The sequence below is a fragment of the Salvelinus alpinus genome, chromosome 18 (assembly GCF_045679555.1).
Source record: "Salvelinus alpinus chromosome 18, SLU_Salpinus.1, whole genome shotgun sequence".
Taxonomy (NCBI): Eukaryota; Metazoa; Chordata; class Actinopteri; order Salmoniformes; family Salmonidae; genus Salvelinus; species Salvelinus alpinus.
The window spans coordinates 41,923,409-41,942,817 of record NC_092103.1 but is presented as its reverse complement, the minus strand read 5'-3'; the positions used below and the strand labels follow the sequence as shown (position 1 = coordinate 41,942,817).

The 19,409-nt window shown below is 42.4% G+C and overlaps 1 protein-coding gene across 1 annotated transcript; it reads left to right on the top strand.

Annotated features, from left to right (window-relative positions):
• Positions 1-1,031: 1,031 nt before the first annotated feature.
• Positions 1,032-18,055, top strand: LOC139544347 (interleukin-6 receptor subunit beta-like). Its single transcript, XM_071351360.1, has 16 exons — positions 1,032-1,274; positions 2,173-2,247; positions 2,466-2,765; positions 3,192-3,333; positions 4,077-4,240; positions 4,341-4,495; positions 5,402-5,561; positions 5,789-5,871; positions 6,200-6,437; positions 6,679-6,861; positions 7,515-7,616; positions 7,942-8,085; positions 11,236-11,376; positions 11,875-11,971; positions 13,069-13,147; positions 15,313-18,055. The coding sequence occupies exons 2-16, from the start codon at positions 2,178-2,180 to the stop codon at positions 16,057-16,059; spliced, it is 2,805 nt and encodes a 934-aa protein (XP_071207461.1). The 5' UTR covers positions 1,032-1,274; positions 2,173-2,177; the 3' UTR covers positions 16,060-18,055.
• Positions 18,056-19,409: the final 1,354 nt, after the last annotated feature.

Genomic DNA, 19,409 nt, shown 5'->3' with positions numbered 1-19,409 from the left:
ACAATGAGCCAGATATTTCACCTGATGTATAAAGGTGCATTCGTAAATTCACTCTGACTATCGACTCCGATTTCATAGCACTCTCGTCTGAGTGTGCCAAAGCGCAGAATAACCGATGAATTTACGAACGCCCGACACCCGTTGAATATGGCCGGTGTCAGTAAAACTGAGAGCGAATCGCTCTGAATTGATGAACGGACAATCTGACAATCTGAATTTACGAACTCTATTTCTTGAACTGCATTGTTGGTTCAGGGCTTGTAAGTAAGCATTTCACGGTAAAGTCTACTCCTCCTGTTGTATTCGGCGCTTGTGACAAATAACATTTGATTAGATTTGATGAGAGGAAGCCCAATATGAGAAAATGGAGCAAAGATGGATTTTGGCTGAAATTATGATACTTTTCGCATTGATGAAACATTTGATTTCAATACAGTTTTCTGTTTCCAAAACTAAAATCTGTTACGAACAGAGTGGACTACATTTGATCAATTTTACCCTGTACCAACAAACATTTAAAAAAGTGTTGGTTAGGAGTGCAAGGGCGAATTTAGTTATTGGACACGCGCACTTCACAGTATAGGCGTTTCCTAACGGAAATATGCAAATATATGCGAGAACGGCGCCAATTGGATATCGCTATCTCGTGCTGTCTCTGCCGCCCTTCTTGCTTGTTGTGCCCACTATGACTCATTTGTTCCCATTGGGTTAGTTTATACAAATCTTTGGTGTAATCATTAGCCAAACAGTTGCATATGTTACAACTAAAACTAGGGTTTCTATTGGACAAATTCAAGTAGATCCAGCCCCGTTTAAGAAACGTTTTTCAACAGAATTGGCGTAATGAATACGCCCCTTGCATATCGTGGCGCATTTAGGGAAAGTGGGTGGATACTAACTGGAAAACAGTAACTTAATGTCTGCGTTTTGATTGGTAAGTATTTATGAGACAGACAATTCTTCTGGCAAATCACAAGGGAAACCATTCCGCGCAGTTAGTTTGCACAAATCTCTAGACAAGTATTTGTCAAACTGGACACATACTTAGCTCAATGGTTATGTTTATATATCTGTATTATTTGCGCTGCTACCCGAAGTATTATAACTCGTGATGGTTATGCAATGTACTGCTGGTAGTGGCGACAGTAAAGTAAGGTAGCCCCAGAAGAGGTATCTTGTGGTTTTAGCTAAAATATGTTACATCTACATACTTTTATGTAGCTAAGTAAGCGTTACAAAAAAAGGAGGAACCAAACAAGAAAAGTACATAAAAGGTGAGTATTTTTGTTGTTGTCATATCTTGTCTGGGTTTTCTAGTTGGCTACGCTAGCTAACGTCGTTCTGACCCTATAGAACAATACATCCTTGTAACGCCAAACAACCCAATTATTTATATTTAGCTTGCTAGGTATATGCTAACGTTACTTCGCTAACGTTTATGTTGCTCGCTACTGTTTGCTCCCGAGTGGCGCAACGGTCTAAGGCACTGCATCTCGGTGCAAGAGGCGTCACTACAGTACCTGGTTCGAATCCAGGCTGTATCACATCCGGCCGTGATATGGAGGCCCATAGGGCGGCGCACAATTGGCCCTGCGTCGTCCGGGTTTGGCCGGAGTAGGCCGTCGTTGTAAATAATAATTTGATCTTAACTGACTTGCCTAGCTACATTTGATCAAGGCGTCAAATAGAACCACATCTAAAGCTGAGAGGTTTCTGGACATTGAGCAGCAAACACAATCAGCATTCTGGTATTTTCCTAGCTAGTTAGTTATCTAAAATAATCACGTTTACAACCTTATTGATAACTCTTTCATATGATGGAGTTACTGTTACAAGTAACGTTAGCAGGCAGAGCAAGATAATATTGTATTTCTTTTGAAGCTGTCATATTATTGTCTGCCAAGAGTAAGTTAGCTAGCTACTGTTTGTTCCTAATAATATTGCTAGCTACAGTACCTATCCATGCTTTTGTGGTTTTAGCTATACCTAGCTGGCTTCATCATTTGTTTCATTCGCTAAAGGCCCTTGTCAGAGGGAAGGCCTCATAAAATTTAACTGTGACTTATTGGTAAAGTACTCAATATAAAATAAGGTGCCTAACCCATGTACCAGTGATGGGATAAAATGTAGGTTAGTCTTAGTGAGTCTGTGAATTTGTGAATCTTCCCTCAGGCATCATGGACCAGTCATCATACCGTTTGCTGCAGATCCTGTCCTTAGCATGTCTGGCCTGTAGGCTCACTTCTAGTAAGTCTACCACTACATGTTAAATTATATTTTTTGTAATTAAGCACTGCTCAGAATGCGCTCTTATCCAGAGCGACTCAGTCTGATATGTTTGAATAAACCTCTACTGCACATAAACCCTTTAAAGTTTCTGTGCTTAAATGAAAGTGAGCTTTGTACTCTTACTTTTCCGTCGGTGTAAAATTCTCCGTACATTGTGCGCTCTGGTCTTTTTCAAGGTTCTTTCACAAACTACGGAACAATAATCCCACAATCTCCAACAGTGGAAATTGGGAAGGAATTCACTGCTACCTGTGTAGTCTATGGAGCTGCTAAAGCCACAGTGGACGACATCTACTGGACGAGTGGTGGCGTCACAGTGCCCAAAGAGCAGTACACCAAGATAAACGACTCAGCTGTTAACGTAACCATTCCTATCACCAAGGAAACTGGAAAATGGTTACTTTGTAAAAAGAATGAATCTCCCTCATTCTTTAACAAAAGTACAACAATCCATGGGATTCAATTGACCAAAGGGTGTAAGTATGCCAGGGATTTCACATCAATAAAGGGTTATTTCATGTAAAAATGTAACATAATGTCCACGTAATGTAAGTATTTGCCTGTAATTTAGGTTTGAATTTAGGTGTTCATTTGGTAAATATCTCTATTTCAATCTAATTTCTGAGTAATTCAAATGCTAACATTTAGATAAAAATGCTAACATTTAGTACAGAAATAAAATCCAAATTCCTCCAAAGGAATATTTAATGTGCAATTTTCTTTCATATTCACATTGAAGGACCCTAAAGCTTTCTCTGTGTCAGGGTTGGGGTCAGTTCAGTTTCAAATGACTTCCTGAATTGAAATGAATTGATCCCAACCTGCTCAGTGCAGTAGGTCAGTGGCTGTTGGTTTTGTTTCTCTCGCATGAAATAACAGCAGCTGTTTGGTTTCTTGGTCAGATCCTCCTGAGAAGCCAGAGAATTTGTCCTGCATGGCTGTCCAGTCTGACCGACAGATTTCCTCTAATGTGACGTGCACATGGCAGCCTGGGAAAATGGACGAGACGATAAGCACAACATTCACCTTGTTTGGAAGTGTAATGTAAGAGTCCCTATACACGTGTTTTATGTTGTTTTACCAGGTTGGTCTCATTGAGATAAACAAATCTATTTTACAACAAAGTACTACAGTTTTAAAAACATACATTTACACATTGAGCAGACATGAAGCATTGGGGAGGTATGGTGGATCTAGGGTCAACACATTGACAGCCCCCCCCCCCCTTCATTGTCCACCATAGAGTTTACTGTGAACTCGTTCAGAGACAAGCTCTTGTAATTTCATGTCCTTTTGTAGCTCGTTCCAAGTGGATGGGGCAGAGAACTGGAGTGCTTTTTTTAACGCTGGTCAGTACGGGCCTTAGGCACAGTCAACAAGATACGGTCATGTGAGCGTAGCCGATATTTGTCATTTGTCTGCAGGACAATGTAGGTACTCAGGTAAAATGAGAGCTGTCTCCGTGTGGCCTTATGAATGAAAACGTACCAATGACTTAGTCTACGAAGAGCTAAGGAAGGCCAGCCAAGTCATATAGAGGCTACAGTGATGGGTGAGAAAGTTAAATGGGGTTAGATACATGATTGATATCAACATTTAGTTGTCAATAGCTCTCAATAATCAGTGAATGGAAAACCTGGCTCCAGTTTTGAGAACCCCATTTACATGTGTATGTGTCTTGTGTAAATTGCTGATATTCTAATTGTTTAATGTACATCATTATTGTGATTATGTACCTTTTTTTTTCTTTCAAAATGGTGTGAAGATTTGTTTGTGTTCTTCTGCAGTGCCATAAACCAGAACTACAGCACAAAAGCTCAGAGAAGCAGTGGATGCATCTACTTCGGTACCTTTCCAAGCTATATGGAACTGGATATATGGGTAGACGTGGAAAACAATTTGGGGAAAGTTCGATCGGACATTCTGTTCATAATTGATCCTAATGAAATGGGTAAGTGGAGGCAAACGGACATTCCAAATGCCCTTTTAAGTTGCATTGATTATCTTCCTCCAGTGTTTAATGGTGTGTGTGTGTGTGACCTTTTTTGCAGTGAAAACGAATCCCCCATCAGACGTCAATATTATTTCAGAGAATAACTTTTCCAGGACTCTCTTAGTGAGCTGGAAGCACCCTATCCATGAAACTGTTGTCAAACTGAAATACAACATCAGGTTTTGCACTGTGGGTGCTGGAGTCTGGACTGAGGTAAATAGCAACAATCTCAGTGCAAGTTAAAGGGATGATTCACTGCAAATTCAGTTTGTTCAATGTTTTTTAAACTTCAGAAGTTGACTAATGTCGAGATAAGTCTACGTCCATCTGTGTAGTCTTATCAAAATGAATGGAAAGGATACGTGCCATTAACAAAATGCCCATGAGGGGTTAGTTCAGGGGTACTCCGGGCAGAGCAAAAAAGTTTGCTGCAATTCTACACATTTTGCCATTGGGTGAAGACAAATGTTTGCAGTTTTTAATATATCATCTGATGATCAATGGGGACTCCCGATCAGTAATTCAACCATGCTTACTACAAGTTTAGATAGCTGGCTGCTAGACTAACTTACCAATCTTAAACAATTTAGCTGACATGGGCTAATTGAGTGACTATTAGTGACTGACATACCAAGAGAGAAACTCTGCTATTCTAACTCTCAACAGGAAGTTGAGACCCCGACTCAGTCTCCCCCCCCAAATTTATTTGGGGAAATTGATCAGCGGGCTAATAAATATATTTTCAGTAACAAAAATGTATTCTTTTCAGTTGTTTGAAGCTGGTGTTCAAAACCGAAAGTAAAAAGACGCAAAAGCGGAACACGGGGACAGGAAGAATAAAAATAGCGCACATCGTACAGTTCTACTGCTTATCAGAGTTGCTTTCATGAGAATCTATAGCTCACATTTCTATGTTAATTTGGTCAGGTCGCCCACAAAGATCCATACTGGGCCTTTATTAAGTCATCTATTCTCATTCTTAGGTGTTCTCAACAGTGAATCAAACATGTTACTCTCATCTGTGTTGTTGGCGCTGTTTCAAGTCAGCGTTCTGTACGCACAAGTTTGTTTCCCCCTCATGTCCGTCAGTTGTCATATCCATTTAATTTACTCTTTTAGGTACCCCCAAATGACACTGAAAGTAGCAAGGAGTCTTTCCGTCTCCAATACCTTAAGCCAGACATGGAGCACGTAGTGCAGGTCCGCTGTATGCATCACACGGGCTACGGCTACTGGAGTGACTGGAGCACTAACACTACCGCCAGGACCCCAGAGGACAGTGAGTAACCATGACAACAAGCAAATGTCATACTATCATCTTTCATTTAGCATTGTGGTCAACCATGTAAAGCTGTAGAACTGAAGTGGTGACAGTGTGTGTGTGTGTGTGTGATTTAAGTGCAATAATATTGAGTGTGATCCAGGTAGGTAGTCTATATGGACTGCCCACGTTGTATCATTATGTCTGAAATTGGTGAGTGATTTCCTGTTGTCTTCTTTACCCAGAGCCTACAAGTAAACCAGACCTATGGAGAGTGGTCATTCCCAGTCAAGGCAAAAGTGAGCGGCGAGTGGAAGTGATATGTAAGGTAATGAAGGCCATGCTGACCATACTACTGATTTATCACTAGCTATATGGCTTGAATAATTACTGGTGCAGGGCTCTACAGTGCAACCATTTTACTAGTATATGAACCTAAATATTTTGCTGTGCGACTTGGAATTTTAATTTAGGAGCGCCAGTATGCCTAGAAAAATGAAGGATTCTAGTTTTAATACCTCAAATATTTTGAATTATGCTCCTACATTTCTTTGTGTGCGCCTACATTTTTCATCTTGGGCGCACACGTGCTCCTTGTAACAAAGGTCAGCGTAGAACCCTGTGGGGATTTGATCGTTGCCGCCTTCCCATCATAGGATCCAGTGGAGTCCAATGGAAGGATACGAGGCTACAACATCAAGATCCAAGATGGAGCCTGGGAGGCTGTGCCGGTCAATGGCTCTGAGCTGAACTCCAGGTCGCAGGAGAGGAAAATTATCCCCCTTTACCAGATTCCACTGTCTGACAAGAGAAGAGGCTCCATTGAATTGAAGGCCTGGAATTCTGTTGGCGAGTCTCCCCGAGCTTCTTTGGGCATTCCTAAATTGGCCCACGGTGTGTGACCTTGTCAGCTATATGTTTTCTAATTTTTCCTTTAAAATGTTACCAATAATAATGAATGATATTGGGTAATATATTATATTAACGTTTTATGTTATTACAATTCTCAAAGCAACAACTGAATGTTGGTCAAAAGAGACAATAGTGACGTCATGTGTTCTGCATGTTAACACTGCCTTTGAGATGCTCCTATCATGATGTCATGTTGTATCTGTGTGTGTGCTGTGTATTTCAGAGCCCCCTCCAGTGGCATCGCTCAGTTGTTTTAACCAGGACAGGAGGCTGTGGGTGGAGTGGCAGCCGCCCAATGGGGAGACGACAGGGGTGACTGAGTATGTCCTGGAGTGGGTTTCGGTCAGCGATGGCGTGATTGACTGGCAGAGAGAACCTAGACACAACAGGAAGGCACCCATTAAAGGTAAGACTGAGACACATGCTGATGGGTAGTAACTTCTAAATGTGAAATATCCTTATTCATGTTACCATATTAGAACTGAGGTTATGGAAATCTACTGAGTGAGAAAGGGGAGTGCAGGAAGAGCATGTTATTGAAGGGCCACAGTCTGATTTCAGTCAACAGATAAGGTAGGAAGCCGTGAGTTGGGGAGGAGTGAGGAATTTGTGCCGAGGTCAGGTAAGAGGAAGTGAGAAAGAACAGGCATTACTAAAGTCTTGTCTAGCAACAGAGATGTATTGGCTGTCCAGATGTGTAAGGAGCGACTCGGCATAGAAGGAAGGAATAAGTGCTGGTGTAAACATGTCTTTGTCGTTGCAGCTGTTTGAACCAGTGGGTGAATAAACTTGGTTGGGGCTTTTCCTAGTCCGTTAGTTTTTACTCTGTTTAGTTAGAACCTAACAATGCCATGTTTTAACTGATGATTATCTTGTAGTTTGGCTACTCCGTGTATGTCTTTCTACAGATTTTGATGGTTATCATGTTGACTAGGGATGAGTTAGATTAAAATAACAAGTTAAATCAAACCCATCAACTAATTGATTATGAAAAACTTGTTGATCAATCAAAACTGTGATGAAATAAATCCAAGCGTTATTGTACTGTTCCCCATCAAGGTAACCTTCAGAGATTCAAGCTCTACAATATATCTGTGTATCCCATGTACTCTGGGTGGACTGGGAAACCATTAACCACTGCATCCTTTCTGGAACAAGGAGGTAAGAAACCGAACTAGTACTAGTCACTACAGTATACACAGTGTAGTATCTATAGGAGTGCTTTCAGACACAGATTAGGAGTAATCCTGGTTTTACAGACAGATTAAAACTAGTCCTGGACTAAAAAGCATGCTCAATGGAGATTCTCCACTGAAATAGCTCTTCAGTCCAGGACTAGGCTTTATCTGTGTCTCTGAAATCGCCACATACATTTCAATCATTGATATACCAGTGTTATGATATTTGCTACAGTAGCTGGTGGCAAACATGTAAATGTTGAAATAATGTTCACTGCTGTTTTCCCCACCGGTTCTGGTTGATGCAGCTCCACTGGAGGGTCCCTCTGTGAAAGTGAGGCGAACAGGGAAGAGCAACGCCGAGGTGGAATGGACGGAGATTCCACTGGACAAACAGCGAGGCTTCATCACAAACTACACAATATTCTACAGCACGGGAGGCAAGGAGCACTGTAAGGAAGCCCACCTTGTAGATGTATTACTATATAGTACACTGAACAAAAATATAAACGCAACATTTCAACGATTTTACCGAGTTACAGTTCATATAAGGAAATCAATCAAATGAAATGTTATTAGGCTCTAATACAGATATGCATCTGTTGGTCACAGATGCCTTTAAAAAATGGATCAGTAGACCAGAAAACCAGTCAGTATCTGGTGTGACCACCATTTGCCTCATCCAGCACGACACATCTCCTTCGCATAGAGCTGATCAGGCTGTTGATTGTGGCCTGTGGGAATATTGTCTCACTCCTCTTCAATGGCTGTGCGAAATTGCTGTATATTGGCGGGAACTGTAACATGCTGCCGTACACACATTTTCAGCTTCCAGGAATTGTTTACAGATCCTTGCAACATGGGGTCGTGCATTATCATGCTGAAACATGAGGTGATGGCAGTGGATGAATGTTACGACAATGGGCCTCAGGATCTCATCCCAGTATCTCTGTGCATTCAAATTGCCATTGATAAAATACAATTGTGTTAGTTGTCTGTAGCTTATGCCTGCACATACCATAATCCCACCGCCACCATGGGGCACTGTTCACAACGTTGACGTCAGCAAACCACTCACCCACACGACTCCATGAAATCACATTTTTTATTGGTCACATACACATGGTTAGCAGATGTTAATGCGAGTGTAGCGAAATGCTTGTGCTTCTAGTTCCGACCGTGTAGTAATATCTAACAAGTAATCTAACAATTTCACAACAACTACCTTATACACACAAGTGTAAAGGAATTAATATGTACATATAAATATATGGATGGCCGATGCAGTAGATGGTACAGTATATACATATGAGATGAGTAATGTAGGGTATGTAAACATTATATAAAGTGGCATTGTTTAAAGTGACTAGTGATACATTTATTACATCCAATTTTTTTATTATTAAAGTGGCTAGAGATTTGAGTCAGTATGTTGGCAGCAGCCACTCTATGTTAGTGATGGCTGTTTAACAGTGTGATGGCCTTAAGATAGAAGCTGTTTTTCAGTCTCTCGGTCCCCGCTTTGATGCACCTGTACTGACCTCACCTTCTGGATGGAAGCGCGGTGAACAGGCAGTGGCTCGGGTGGTTGTTGCCCTTGATGATCTTTTTGGCCTTCCTGTGACATCGGGTGGTGTAGGTGTCCTGGAGGGCAGGTAATTTCCCCCGGTGATGCGTTGTGCAGACCTCACTACCCTCTGGAGAGCCTTACGGTTGTGGGCGACGCAGTTGCCGTACCAGGCGGTGATACAGCCCGACAGGATGCTCTCGATTGTGCATCCGTAAAAGTTTGTGTGTTTTCGGTGACAAGCCAAATTTCTTCAGCCTCCTGAGGTTGAAGAGGTGCTGTTGCGCCTTCTTCACCACCCTGTCTGTGTGGGTGGACCATTTCAGTTTGTGTCCGTGATGTGTACGCCGAGGAACTTTCCATCTTCTCCACTACTGTCCCGTCGATGTGGAAAGGGGGCTGCTCCCTCTGCTGTTTCCTGTCCACGATCATCTCCTTTGTTTTGTTGACAATGAGTGTGAGGTTATTTTCCTGACACCACACTCCGAGGGCCCTCACGTCCTCCCTGTAGGCCATCTCGTCGTTGTTGGTAATCAAGTCTACCACTGTAGTGTCGTCTGCAAACTTGATGATTGAGTTGGAGGTGTGCATGGCCACGCAGTCATGGGTGAACAGGGAGTACAGGAGAGTGCTGAGAACGCACCGTTGTGGGGCCCCAGTGTTGCGGATCAGCGGGGTGGAGATGTTGTTTCCTACCCTCACCACCTGGGGTCGGCCCATCAAAGTCCAGTACCCAGTTGCACAGGGCTGGGTCAAGTCCCAGGGTCTCAAGCTTAATGACGAGTTTGGAGGGTACCATGGTGTTAAATGCTGCCCAATACAGTTGAAACCGGGATTCATCCGTGAAGTGCGCACTTCTCCAGCGTGCCAGTGGCCATCAAAGGTGAGCATTTGCCCACTGAAGTCGGTTAGGATGCCGAACTGTAGTCTTGTCAAGACCCTGGTGAGGACGACGAGCGCGCAGATTAGCTTCCCTGAGACGGTTTCATTTTGTGCAGAAATTCTTAGGTTGTGCAAACCCACAGTTTCATCAGGTGGCTGGTCTCAGATCATCACGCAGGTAAAGAAGCCGGATGTGGAGTTCCTGGGCTGGTGTGGTTACACGTGGTCTGCGGTTGTGAGGCCGGTTGGACGTACTGCCAAATTCTCTGAAGCGACATTGGAGGCAACGGCTCAGGTGCACATTCCTGCAGTCAGCATGCTAATTGCACGCTCCCTCAACTTGAGACATCTGTGGCATTTTGTTTGACACAACTGCACATTTTAGTGACCTTTTATTGTCCCTGGCACAAGGTGCACCTGTGTAATGATCATGCTGTTTAAATCAACCTGTTGATATGTCACACCTGTCAGGTGGATGGATTATCTTGGCAAAGGAGAAATGCTCACTAACAGGGATGTTAATACATTTAGAGAAATATGCTTTGTTGTGCGTATGAAACTTTTCTGGGATCTTTTAATTTCAGCTCATGAAACATGGGACCAACACTACATGTTGCATTTTTATATTTTTGTTCAGTAAATGAATAGAAAACAAAAAGGCTGTAACTCCTTCCCCCTTAAGATAACAAATAAATCCTATATTATTGTTGGACAAGTTTCTTCGCAACCATCCAGAAAATAACTTCCATCTCACAGCATGATCAATTTAAAGGCGTCCCTACTTAAAGGTGTCACCTTCTCCAATATAAACATGGTGTACTTAAAGGGATACTTCAGGATTTTGGCAATGAAGCCCTTTATCTACTTCCCCAGTCAGATTAACTCGTGGATACCATTTATATGTCTCTGCGTGCAGTTTGAAGGAAGTTCAAGTAGATAAAAGGCTTCATTGCCAAAATCCTGAAGTATCCCTTTAATCATACCTTTTTATGAAATATGTTGTTCTGTCTATGGATCTCCTTTACTGTTATTAGATATACCAGGAAGTACTGATATTTGTAAGTACAGTTAGTGCTGGTATTTGTCCAACTTAAACATTTACATCTGCGATTCAGGAAAAACAACATGAGTTTGTATGAATTTCTTTGTTCAGCAATAGTTGTCTCCCCGGACACCTACTCTTACACAGTGGAGGGCCTGGCCAGTAACAGTAAGCAGGTGGTGCGGATCATGGCCTCTACAGTACAAGGCTCTACAAATGGATCGGACCTGTCATTCAATACTCTGATGTATGGTGAGTGAAGCATTGTTTAACGGACACTTCATAATATATACAGTGTATTCAGATCCCTTGACTTTTTCCACATTTTGTTATTTTGTAGATTGAGGAAAATCCTTTTTAGAATTGTATTCCTTTTTTAGAATAAGGCTGTAACGTACCAAAATGTGGAAAAAGGGAAGGGGTCTGAATACTTTCCGAATGTTCCATTCCAGTACTGTTCTATATATTTTGTATCCCGATAATGCTTTGTCTATGTAACATCCTGACATTGACTCAATCTGCAATATGTCTAGTTAAGACCTCCAGTCCTCAACACTTTAAGGTGCAAATACATTTCATAGTCACTACTTGATTCTATTCAGTGTGTCCTCCTGGCTCTTTTCCCTGCAGTAGTTGTACTAGATCTTCAATCTGTGTTTGTCCACAGTTTTTTGAAGGATTGTTTTCCTGACCAAGATGGTTGTCCGTTCTACTGTTCTTGTTATGTAACTCTATGTGTTTGTCCCTCAGCTCCCGGGCAGATGGAAGCCACCGTGGTGGCTGTGTGCTTCGGCTTCCTGTTTGTCATAGTGCTAACTGTGTCCCTCTGCATGTACAAAATTGACTTGTAAGTCACAACCACATACTGGTGAATTGTTTGAAATGGAATGTACTACTCTACATTTTACATTTGAATGTGTACAATTGCTTCAGTGTGATGAGTTGTAAGAGCATTGACTCAGGGTTGTGAACACACATTCATTGTAAACACCCCCCCCCCGAGTCAGACATATTTGAATATTCTGGCACGATTGCACTTTTGACTTCAGGTACTCAGCAAACAATGTTTATTGAAGCTTGTGTGGCAGAAATTCTACAGGAAGAGAGACCGCAGATTCTTTCAAACAACTTTTTTATCAGATTTGCAAAAATTAATCGATCAACCATCACTAAGAATAGTTCAGAGTTGAAAGATTCACGAATCAAGTTTCCTTTTATGGAAAGTACATCCTTTTATTTTCGACAGTATGCAGATGTGCAGAAACAGGCCCTGGGAACACGTAAAAAAGTAATTTAGCACGTCTGTGTAGATCAAGATAGCTGATATCGCCACAATTCTCTGTTCCTCCCTGCACTTCCCACATAGCTAAATTCCTGCCGATCGTAAACACATACTGCGGTCACACCCAAACGGCTCATAAATCTATACGCTCAGATTTTATGACTAAGTCACACAAGACAAGTTTGTATCAGTAAAAAATACTATCATATAACAATGGCCAATTCTTTAAGTCAAAAAACAGCATAGTATGTCATGAATATTAATTTCCTCCGCACTTAATAGCAGATTAGTTCAACCATGCTCTCTTGCTGACGCGTTACTGCTGGGACAAAAACACTTCATACCACACACATCAGCGTGTGTTTTAACAAGTAAACACTCCCAAGGAAAAACATAGGAATGTGTATGGAGAGACTCTCTTATTCATAGCGCCCTTGTCCATTGGTCAAGAGCCTTCACTCATGTTAATACAAGGCTAGTGTGTGATACTAAATCTGCATCCCAAATGGCACCCATTCCCTATATAGAGTACTACTTTAGACCAGAGCCCTATTCCCTATATAGTGTACTACTTTAGACCAGAGCCCATAGGGAATATGGTGCCATTTGGGATGAGTCCTATACAACATGTTCTAATGAAGCTCTGTCCTTTTCCTCTGTAGGATAACAAAGATCTGGCCACCAGTTCCAGATCCGTCCAACAGCACTATCGCTAACTGGTCGCCTGATTTCCCCTCCAAAGTAAGTGGTAGTGCCTCCTGTGCAGATCTATGGGAGAGTGCTGTATTTTCAAACTTTATAGAACATCACACTGGCTGAGTCACTTGTGACTTACAGTACCCTCTGTAATTTTTTGGGACAGGGAAGTGTTCTTCCTTTAGCTCTATGCTTCAACAGTTTGGATTTGAAACCAAACAATGATTACGAGGTTAAATTTCAGACTGTCAGCTTAAATTTGAGGGTATTCTCATCCATATCAGATGAACTGTTGTCATTGTATTGTGTCATTTTGGAGTCACTTTTATTGAAAATAAGAATTTATTGTTTTTTAACACTTCTGCATGAATGTGGATGCTACAATGATTACGGAAAATTTTAATTGAATTGTGAATAATGACAAGTGTGAAATTTACAGAAGCACAAACATCATACCCCTCCAAAAATGCTAACCTCCCCTGTTATTGTAATGGTGAGCGGGTAGCATGTCTTGGCGGTATGATATGAAATGCTTTTTTTAAACATTTTATTTCACCTTTATTTAACCAGGTAGGCAAGTTGAGAACAAGTTCTCATTTACAATTGCGACCTGGCCAAGATAAAGCAAAGCAGTTCAACACATACAACAACACAGAGTTACACATGGAGTAAAACAAACATGCAGTAGAAAAATAAGTCTATATACAATGTGAGCAAATGAATGAATAGAAAGGCATAGTAATTAGGGCTGGGAATTGCCAGGGACCTCACGATACGATATTATCACCATACTAAGGGACCTCACGATATGATATTATCACCATACTAAGAGACCTCACGATACGATATTATCACCATACTAAGGGACCTCACGATACGATATTATCACCATACTAAGGGACCTCACGATACGATATTATCACCATACTAAGGGACCTCACGATACGATATTATCACCATACTAAGGGACCTCACGATACGATATTATCACCATACTAAGGGACCTCACGATACGATATCATCACCATACTAAGGGACCTCACGATACGATATCATCACCATACTAAGGGACCTCACGATACGATATCACCATACTAAGGGACCTCACGATACGATATCACCACCATACTAAGGGAACTCACGATACGATATCACCACCATACTAAGGGACCTCACGATACGATATCACCACCATACTAAGGGACCTCACGATACGATATCACCACCATACTAAGGGACCTCACGATACGATATCATCACCATACTAAGGGACCTCACGATACGATATCATCACCATACTAAGGGACCTCACGATACGATATTATCACCATACGAAGGGACCTCGCCTCCCGTGTGGCGCAGTGGGCTAAGGCAAGTAAAACACTGGAATGGTAGATTTGCAGTGGAAGAATGTGCGAAATAGAAATAATGGGGTGTAAAATAAATAAATACAGTAGGGGAAGAGGTAGTTGTTTGGGCTAAATTATAGATGGGCTATGTACAGGTGCAGTAATCTGTGAGATATGGTATGGCGAGCTCCCTTAGTATGTTTGTTTTTGGGGGGGGGGGGGGTTTAACCCCTTTTTCTCCCCGATTTTGTGGTATCCAATTGATAGTTACAGTCTTGTCTCATCGCTGCAACTCCCGTACGGACTCGGGAGAGGCGAAGGTCGAGAGCCGTGCGTCCTCCGAAACACAGCCAAGCCGCACTGCTTCTTGACAAACTGCCCACTTAAACCGGAAGCCAGCCGCAGCAATGTGTTGGAGGAAACACCGTACACCTGGCGACCGTGTCAGCGTGCACTGCGCCCGGCCCGCCACAGGAGTCGCTAGTGCGCGATGGGACAAGGACATCCCTGCTGGCCAAACCCTCCCCTAACCCGGACAACACTGGGCCAATTGTGCGCCGCCCCAGCCTGGACTCGAACCAGGATCTCTAGTGGCACAGCTAGCACTGCGATGCAGTGCCTTAGCCCACTGCGCCACACGGGAGGCGAGGTCCCTTAGTATGGTGATAATATCGTATCGTGAGGTCCCTGGCAATTCCCAGCCCTAATTACTATGCCTTTCTATTCACTAAGCACATGTTGCTAGATGCAGATGTGCATCCATTTCAGTCATTTGACAAAAACAAATTCTCAGTGTATAATAACATGGATGTGAAATATACTTTACATAGAACTTGACTTAACCCTCCTTTTCAATCTCAGGCTGTCAGTCCCAAGGAGAGTGTGCTGGGCGATGTGAGTGTGGTGGAGGTGGACGTATTCGACAGGAAGTCGCTGTGCGAAGAGGATAAGGCGGGCCTGCCTCTCAAGAAGGACAAGTACCTGTCGGAGGAGCACAGCAGCGGCATTGGCGGCTCCTCTTGCATGTCGACACCACGCCAGAGTGTCTCGGACAGCGAGGAAGGAGGTGACTCGGGCCAGACCACGACCAGCACTGTCCAGTACTCGTCGGTGGTGGCATCCAACGGCTACAAGGGCCAGTCCCCCTGCACTCTCCCCCAGTCCCCCTGCACTCTCCCCCAGTCCCCCTGCACTCTCCCCCAGTCCCCCTGCACTCTCCCCCAGTCCCCCTGCACTCTCCCCCAGTCCCCCTGCACTCTGCTCCAGACCCCCCAGTGCGGCTCCTCACAGTCCCAGACGCCCAGTTTCGCCCGCTCCGAGTCCACCCAACCCCTGCTGGACAGCGAGGAGAGCCAGGAGGGTAGTGGGCAGTCCCACCAGCGGAACCCCTACTTCAGTCGTTCACCTGGGGCTAGCGAAAGCAGAGACCCGGGGGACAGGAACCAGCTGGAGATGGAGGAGCAGGGGTTGGCTTCACTCCGGTTCTGCCCCCTGGAGGAGGGGTCACAGCAGACCACGCCCACAGATGAGGGACAGTCCCCTGACGGACAGCCAGGCCCCGGTCCTAGCTACATGCCTCAGCTGAAGGGCCACAAGCAACAGTGTTAGGAGAGGAGAACAAATGGTGACTTTAGTTCGAAGTCATCTCACTTTATTCATTTATCCCTCCTTTGTGCCTTGGTTCATTTCAGACATTCATTTATCCCGCCTTTGTGCCTTGGTTCATTTCAGACATTCATTTATCCCGCCTTTGTGCCTTGGTTCATTTCAGACATTCATTTATCCCGCCTTTGTGCCTTGGTTCATTTCAGACATTCATTTCAAGCTTTCAAATGATGGATTACGTCGGCATATTATTTTTGCACCCATCATGAACTTCCTACAAACATCCTAACTTGCCTCATTAAATCTCTTTTTAAGTGGATGACAGTTTGGCTCCAAGCCTTCAGCTTGTATGTGGAGTTTTTGTTTTAACATTCTAAGAAGCAAATAGACCACTTTTTCATGTTATCATCATAGTGTAATTCATGTGATTCTGATTGAGACGTTATATCCTATAGTTAAGACTAGACGGGCAGTGTATAACGTCTTTTCTCTTAGCAACCACCATCTCAATCAGTTCACATGACAGACAGGAGTTTATAGACACAGGTCAGGCATTACTAATCAATGATGAACATCTGATTGTCATCATTACAACACATATGCTTTACATGAATGTAATCAACAGATCTTGTCGGTCTCAAACAGCAATGTCCCAGAGGCGCTAGGGACCAAACCATAGAAAACAGGGAGGAGCTACATCAACCTGTCCAATAAGAAATGCTCATTTTCGCTAGTCGGCCCTAATGACTGTGTTCCCGTCTGGCATTTTTTTCTTCATACTAACTAGGACGATGTCTATGGACTGAAGTAATGCCTCACAATGAAAAGTTAACTCAATTTAAAAGCCTCTTCAGTAGCTAGTGAGCTTTGTACTGTTTATCATTCGTTGTGTTAGCCTCACCTGTCGTCTGAAGAGCATAGTCTAGAAGTGGGTGCTAATCTCTACAAACTGGCCAAGTTGAATTTATAGTGCATTTGGAAAGTACTCGGACCCCTTTTACTTTTTCAACATTTTGCTATGAGACTCAAATTGAGCTCAGGTGCATCCTGTTTCCATTGATCATCCTTGAGATGTTTCTACAACTTGATTGGAGTCCACCTGTGGTAAATTCAATTGATTGGACATCATTTGGAAAGGCGTGGGAAAAGTCCAGGGGTCTGAATTCTTCCCGAATGCAGTGTAGAATAGAAAGAGGACTTAAAGGAAGCCAACATGTGACACTAACCAATACAACAGGACCCCTTGAAATATGCTACACTAGTCAGTATATGACTGGTGACATGGTGTCATTTCAGGTAGGGAATCGGTAGAAAAACTGTTTGACAAATGTATATTTGCCTTTTTACAATGCCTTATGAATTTTTATTCAAAGTCTGCTTGACATGCCGTTATGAATTCTGCTCCAAGTCATCTTTAGACTTGATCTGTTGCCAAAGACCTTAATACCCTGGGAATTACACAATGTTTCATGTTAATTTCAAAATTCTATGAATTACTACATTTAAAAAAATATATATTGTATTTTATATTGATCCGTTAATAAGGACATTGTGACTTGTGGTTAAATTTAACTATAAGTAAAGCAGTGCTATGCAAGTTCCCTGCCCACCTGGTTCCAGGTCAGATTTATAGAGATTACTGGGACAGTATTATATGTACTGAAAAGGAAGATTTGTGTATTATTTCTTACAGATATATGTTTTTTCTATATGAATTTTTGTGTTGTCATGAGTTTTAAGATGTGTTTGTTTGGAATGTACAGATCTCAACTGGACCTCCAAATTAGTTTCTACATCCAGGAGTTTGCTCAGAGAAATTAATGTACATTTACTGACATTTGAATGTTGTTACTTATGAAAACAACTATTCTGACATCCCTCAGTTAACACTACGGTTTCCATGTATACAGAAAACAGCCTCGTGTTTCACTGCATGCCACCATAACATGCACCCTTTTCGGAGCAGTTTTAAGTATGAAATAAACTAGTTTAAATGCCAGATTTTTTTTTTTGTCTTCATTATTTCACAAAGTCAACATTGTTATCCATGTGAAGGAATCCACAGTGTTGTGTGTTATCCATATGAAGGAATCCACAGTGTTGTGTGTTATCCATGTGAAGGAATCCACAGTGTTGTGTGTTATCCATGTGAAGGAATCCACAGTGTTGTGTGTTATCCATATGAAGGAATCCACAGTGTTGTGTGTTATCCATGTGAAGGAATCCACAGTGTTGTGTGTTATCCATGTGAAGGAATCCACAGTGTTGTGTGTTATCCATGTGAAGGAATCCACAGTGTTGTGTGTTATCCATGTGAAGGAATCCACAGTGTTGTGTGTGTTATCCATATGAAGGAATCCACAGTGTTGTGTGTTATCCATATGAAGGAATCCACAGTGTTGTGTGTTATCCATGTGAAGGAATCCACAGTGTTGTGTGTTATCCATATGAAGGAATCCACAGTGTTGTGTGTTATCCATATGAAGGAATCCACAGTGTTGTGTGTTATCCATGTGAAGGAATCCACAGTGTTGTGTGTTATCCATGTGAAGGAATCCACAGTGTTGTGTGTTATCCATGTGAAGGAATCCACAGTGTTGTGTGTTATCCATATGAAGGAATCCACAGTGTTGTGTGTTATCCATGTGAAGGAATCCACAGTGTTGTGTGTTATCCATATGAAGGAATCCACAGTGTTGTGTGTTATCCATGTGAAGGAATGATTTATTACGCTTCTTGTAAAGCAGCATACAGGTAACTGCCAAAATAAAGGAAACCCCAACATAGTGTCTTAATAGGGTGTTGGGCCACCACGAGCCAGAACTGATTCAATGCGTCTTGGCATAGATTCTACAAGTGTCTGGAACTCTATTGGAGGGATGCGACACCATTGTTACGTGAGAAATTCCGTAATTTAGTGTTTTGTTGGTGATGGAAAACGCTCTCAGGCGGAACTCCAGAATCTCTCATAAGTGTTCAATTGGGTTGAAATGTGGTGACTGAGACACACACACCCTTTAATCCCATATTGTCCTGTGAGACCCCTCTTTCAAAGTCTCTTAGATCTCTTCTAGCCATGGTAGCCAAAATAATGGGAAACAGAGTTTTTATACATGACCCTAAGTGTGATGGGATGTTAATTGCTTAATTCAGGAACCGCACCTGCTTTGTGTCCCTCATTTACTCAAATGTTTCCTTCATTTTGGCAGTTACCTGCATCTTTAGAGTTATTTTTTTTTCAACGAGAACACTAATAGAATAGAACCGAATATATTATTAAGTCAGAAATTCTAATTTTGTTATGCAACAAAATGTCATCAGGCAGACCATGGACTTGGAGTGAGGACTCAGTG

Bases quoted from the DNA above. Each gene is read 5' to 3' on its own strand.
- LOC139544347 (XM_071351360.1), top strand. From the start codon at position 2,178: ATGGACCAGTCATCATACCGTTTGCTGCAGATCCTGTCCTTAGCATGT. The intron at 2,766-3,191 runs GTAAGTATGCCA...TTTCTTGGTCAG, and splicing joins GATTCAATTGACCAAAGGGT to ATCCTCCTGAGAAGCCAGAG. The intron at 4,496-5,401 runs GTAAATAGCAAC...TTACTCTTTTAG, and splicing joins GTGCTGGAGTCTGGACTGAG to GTACCCCCAAATGACACTGA.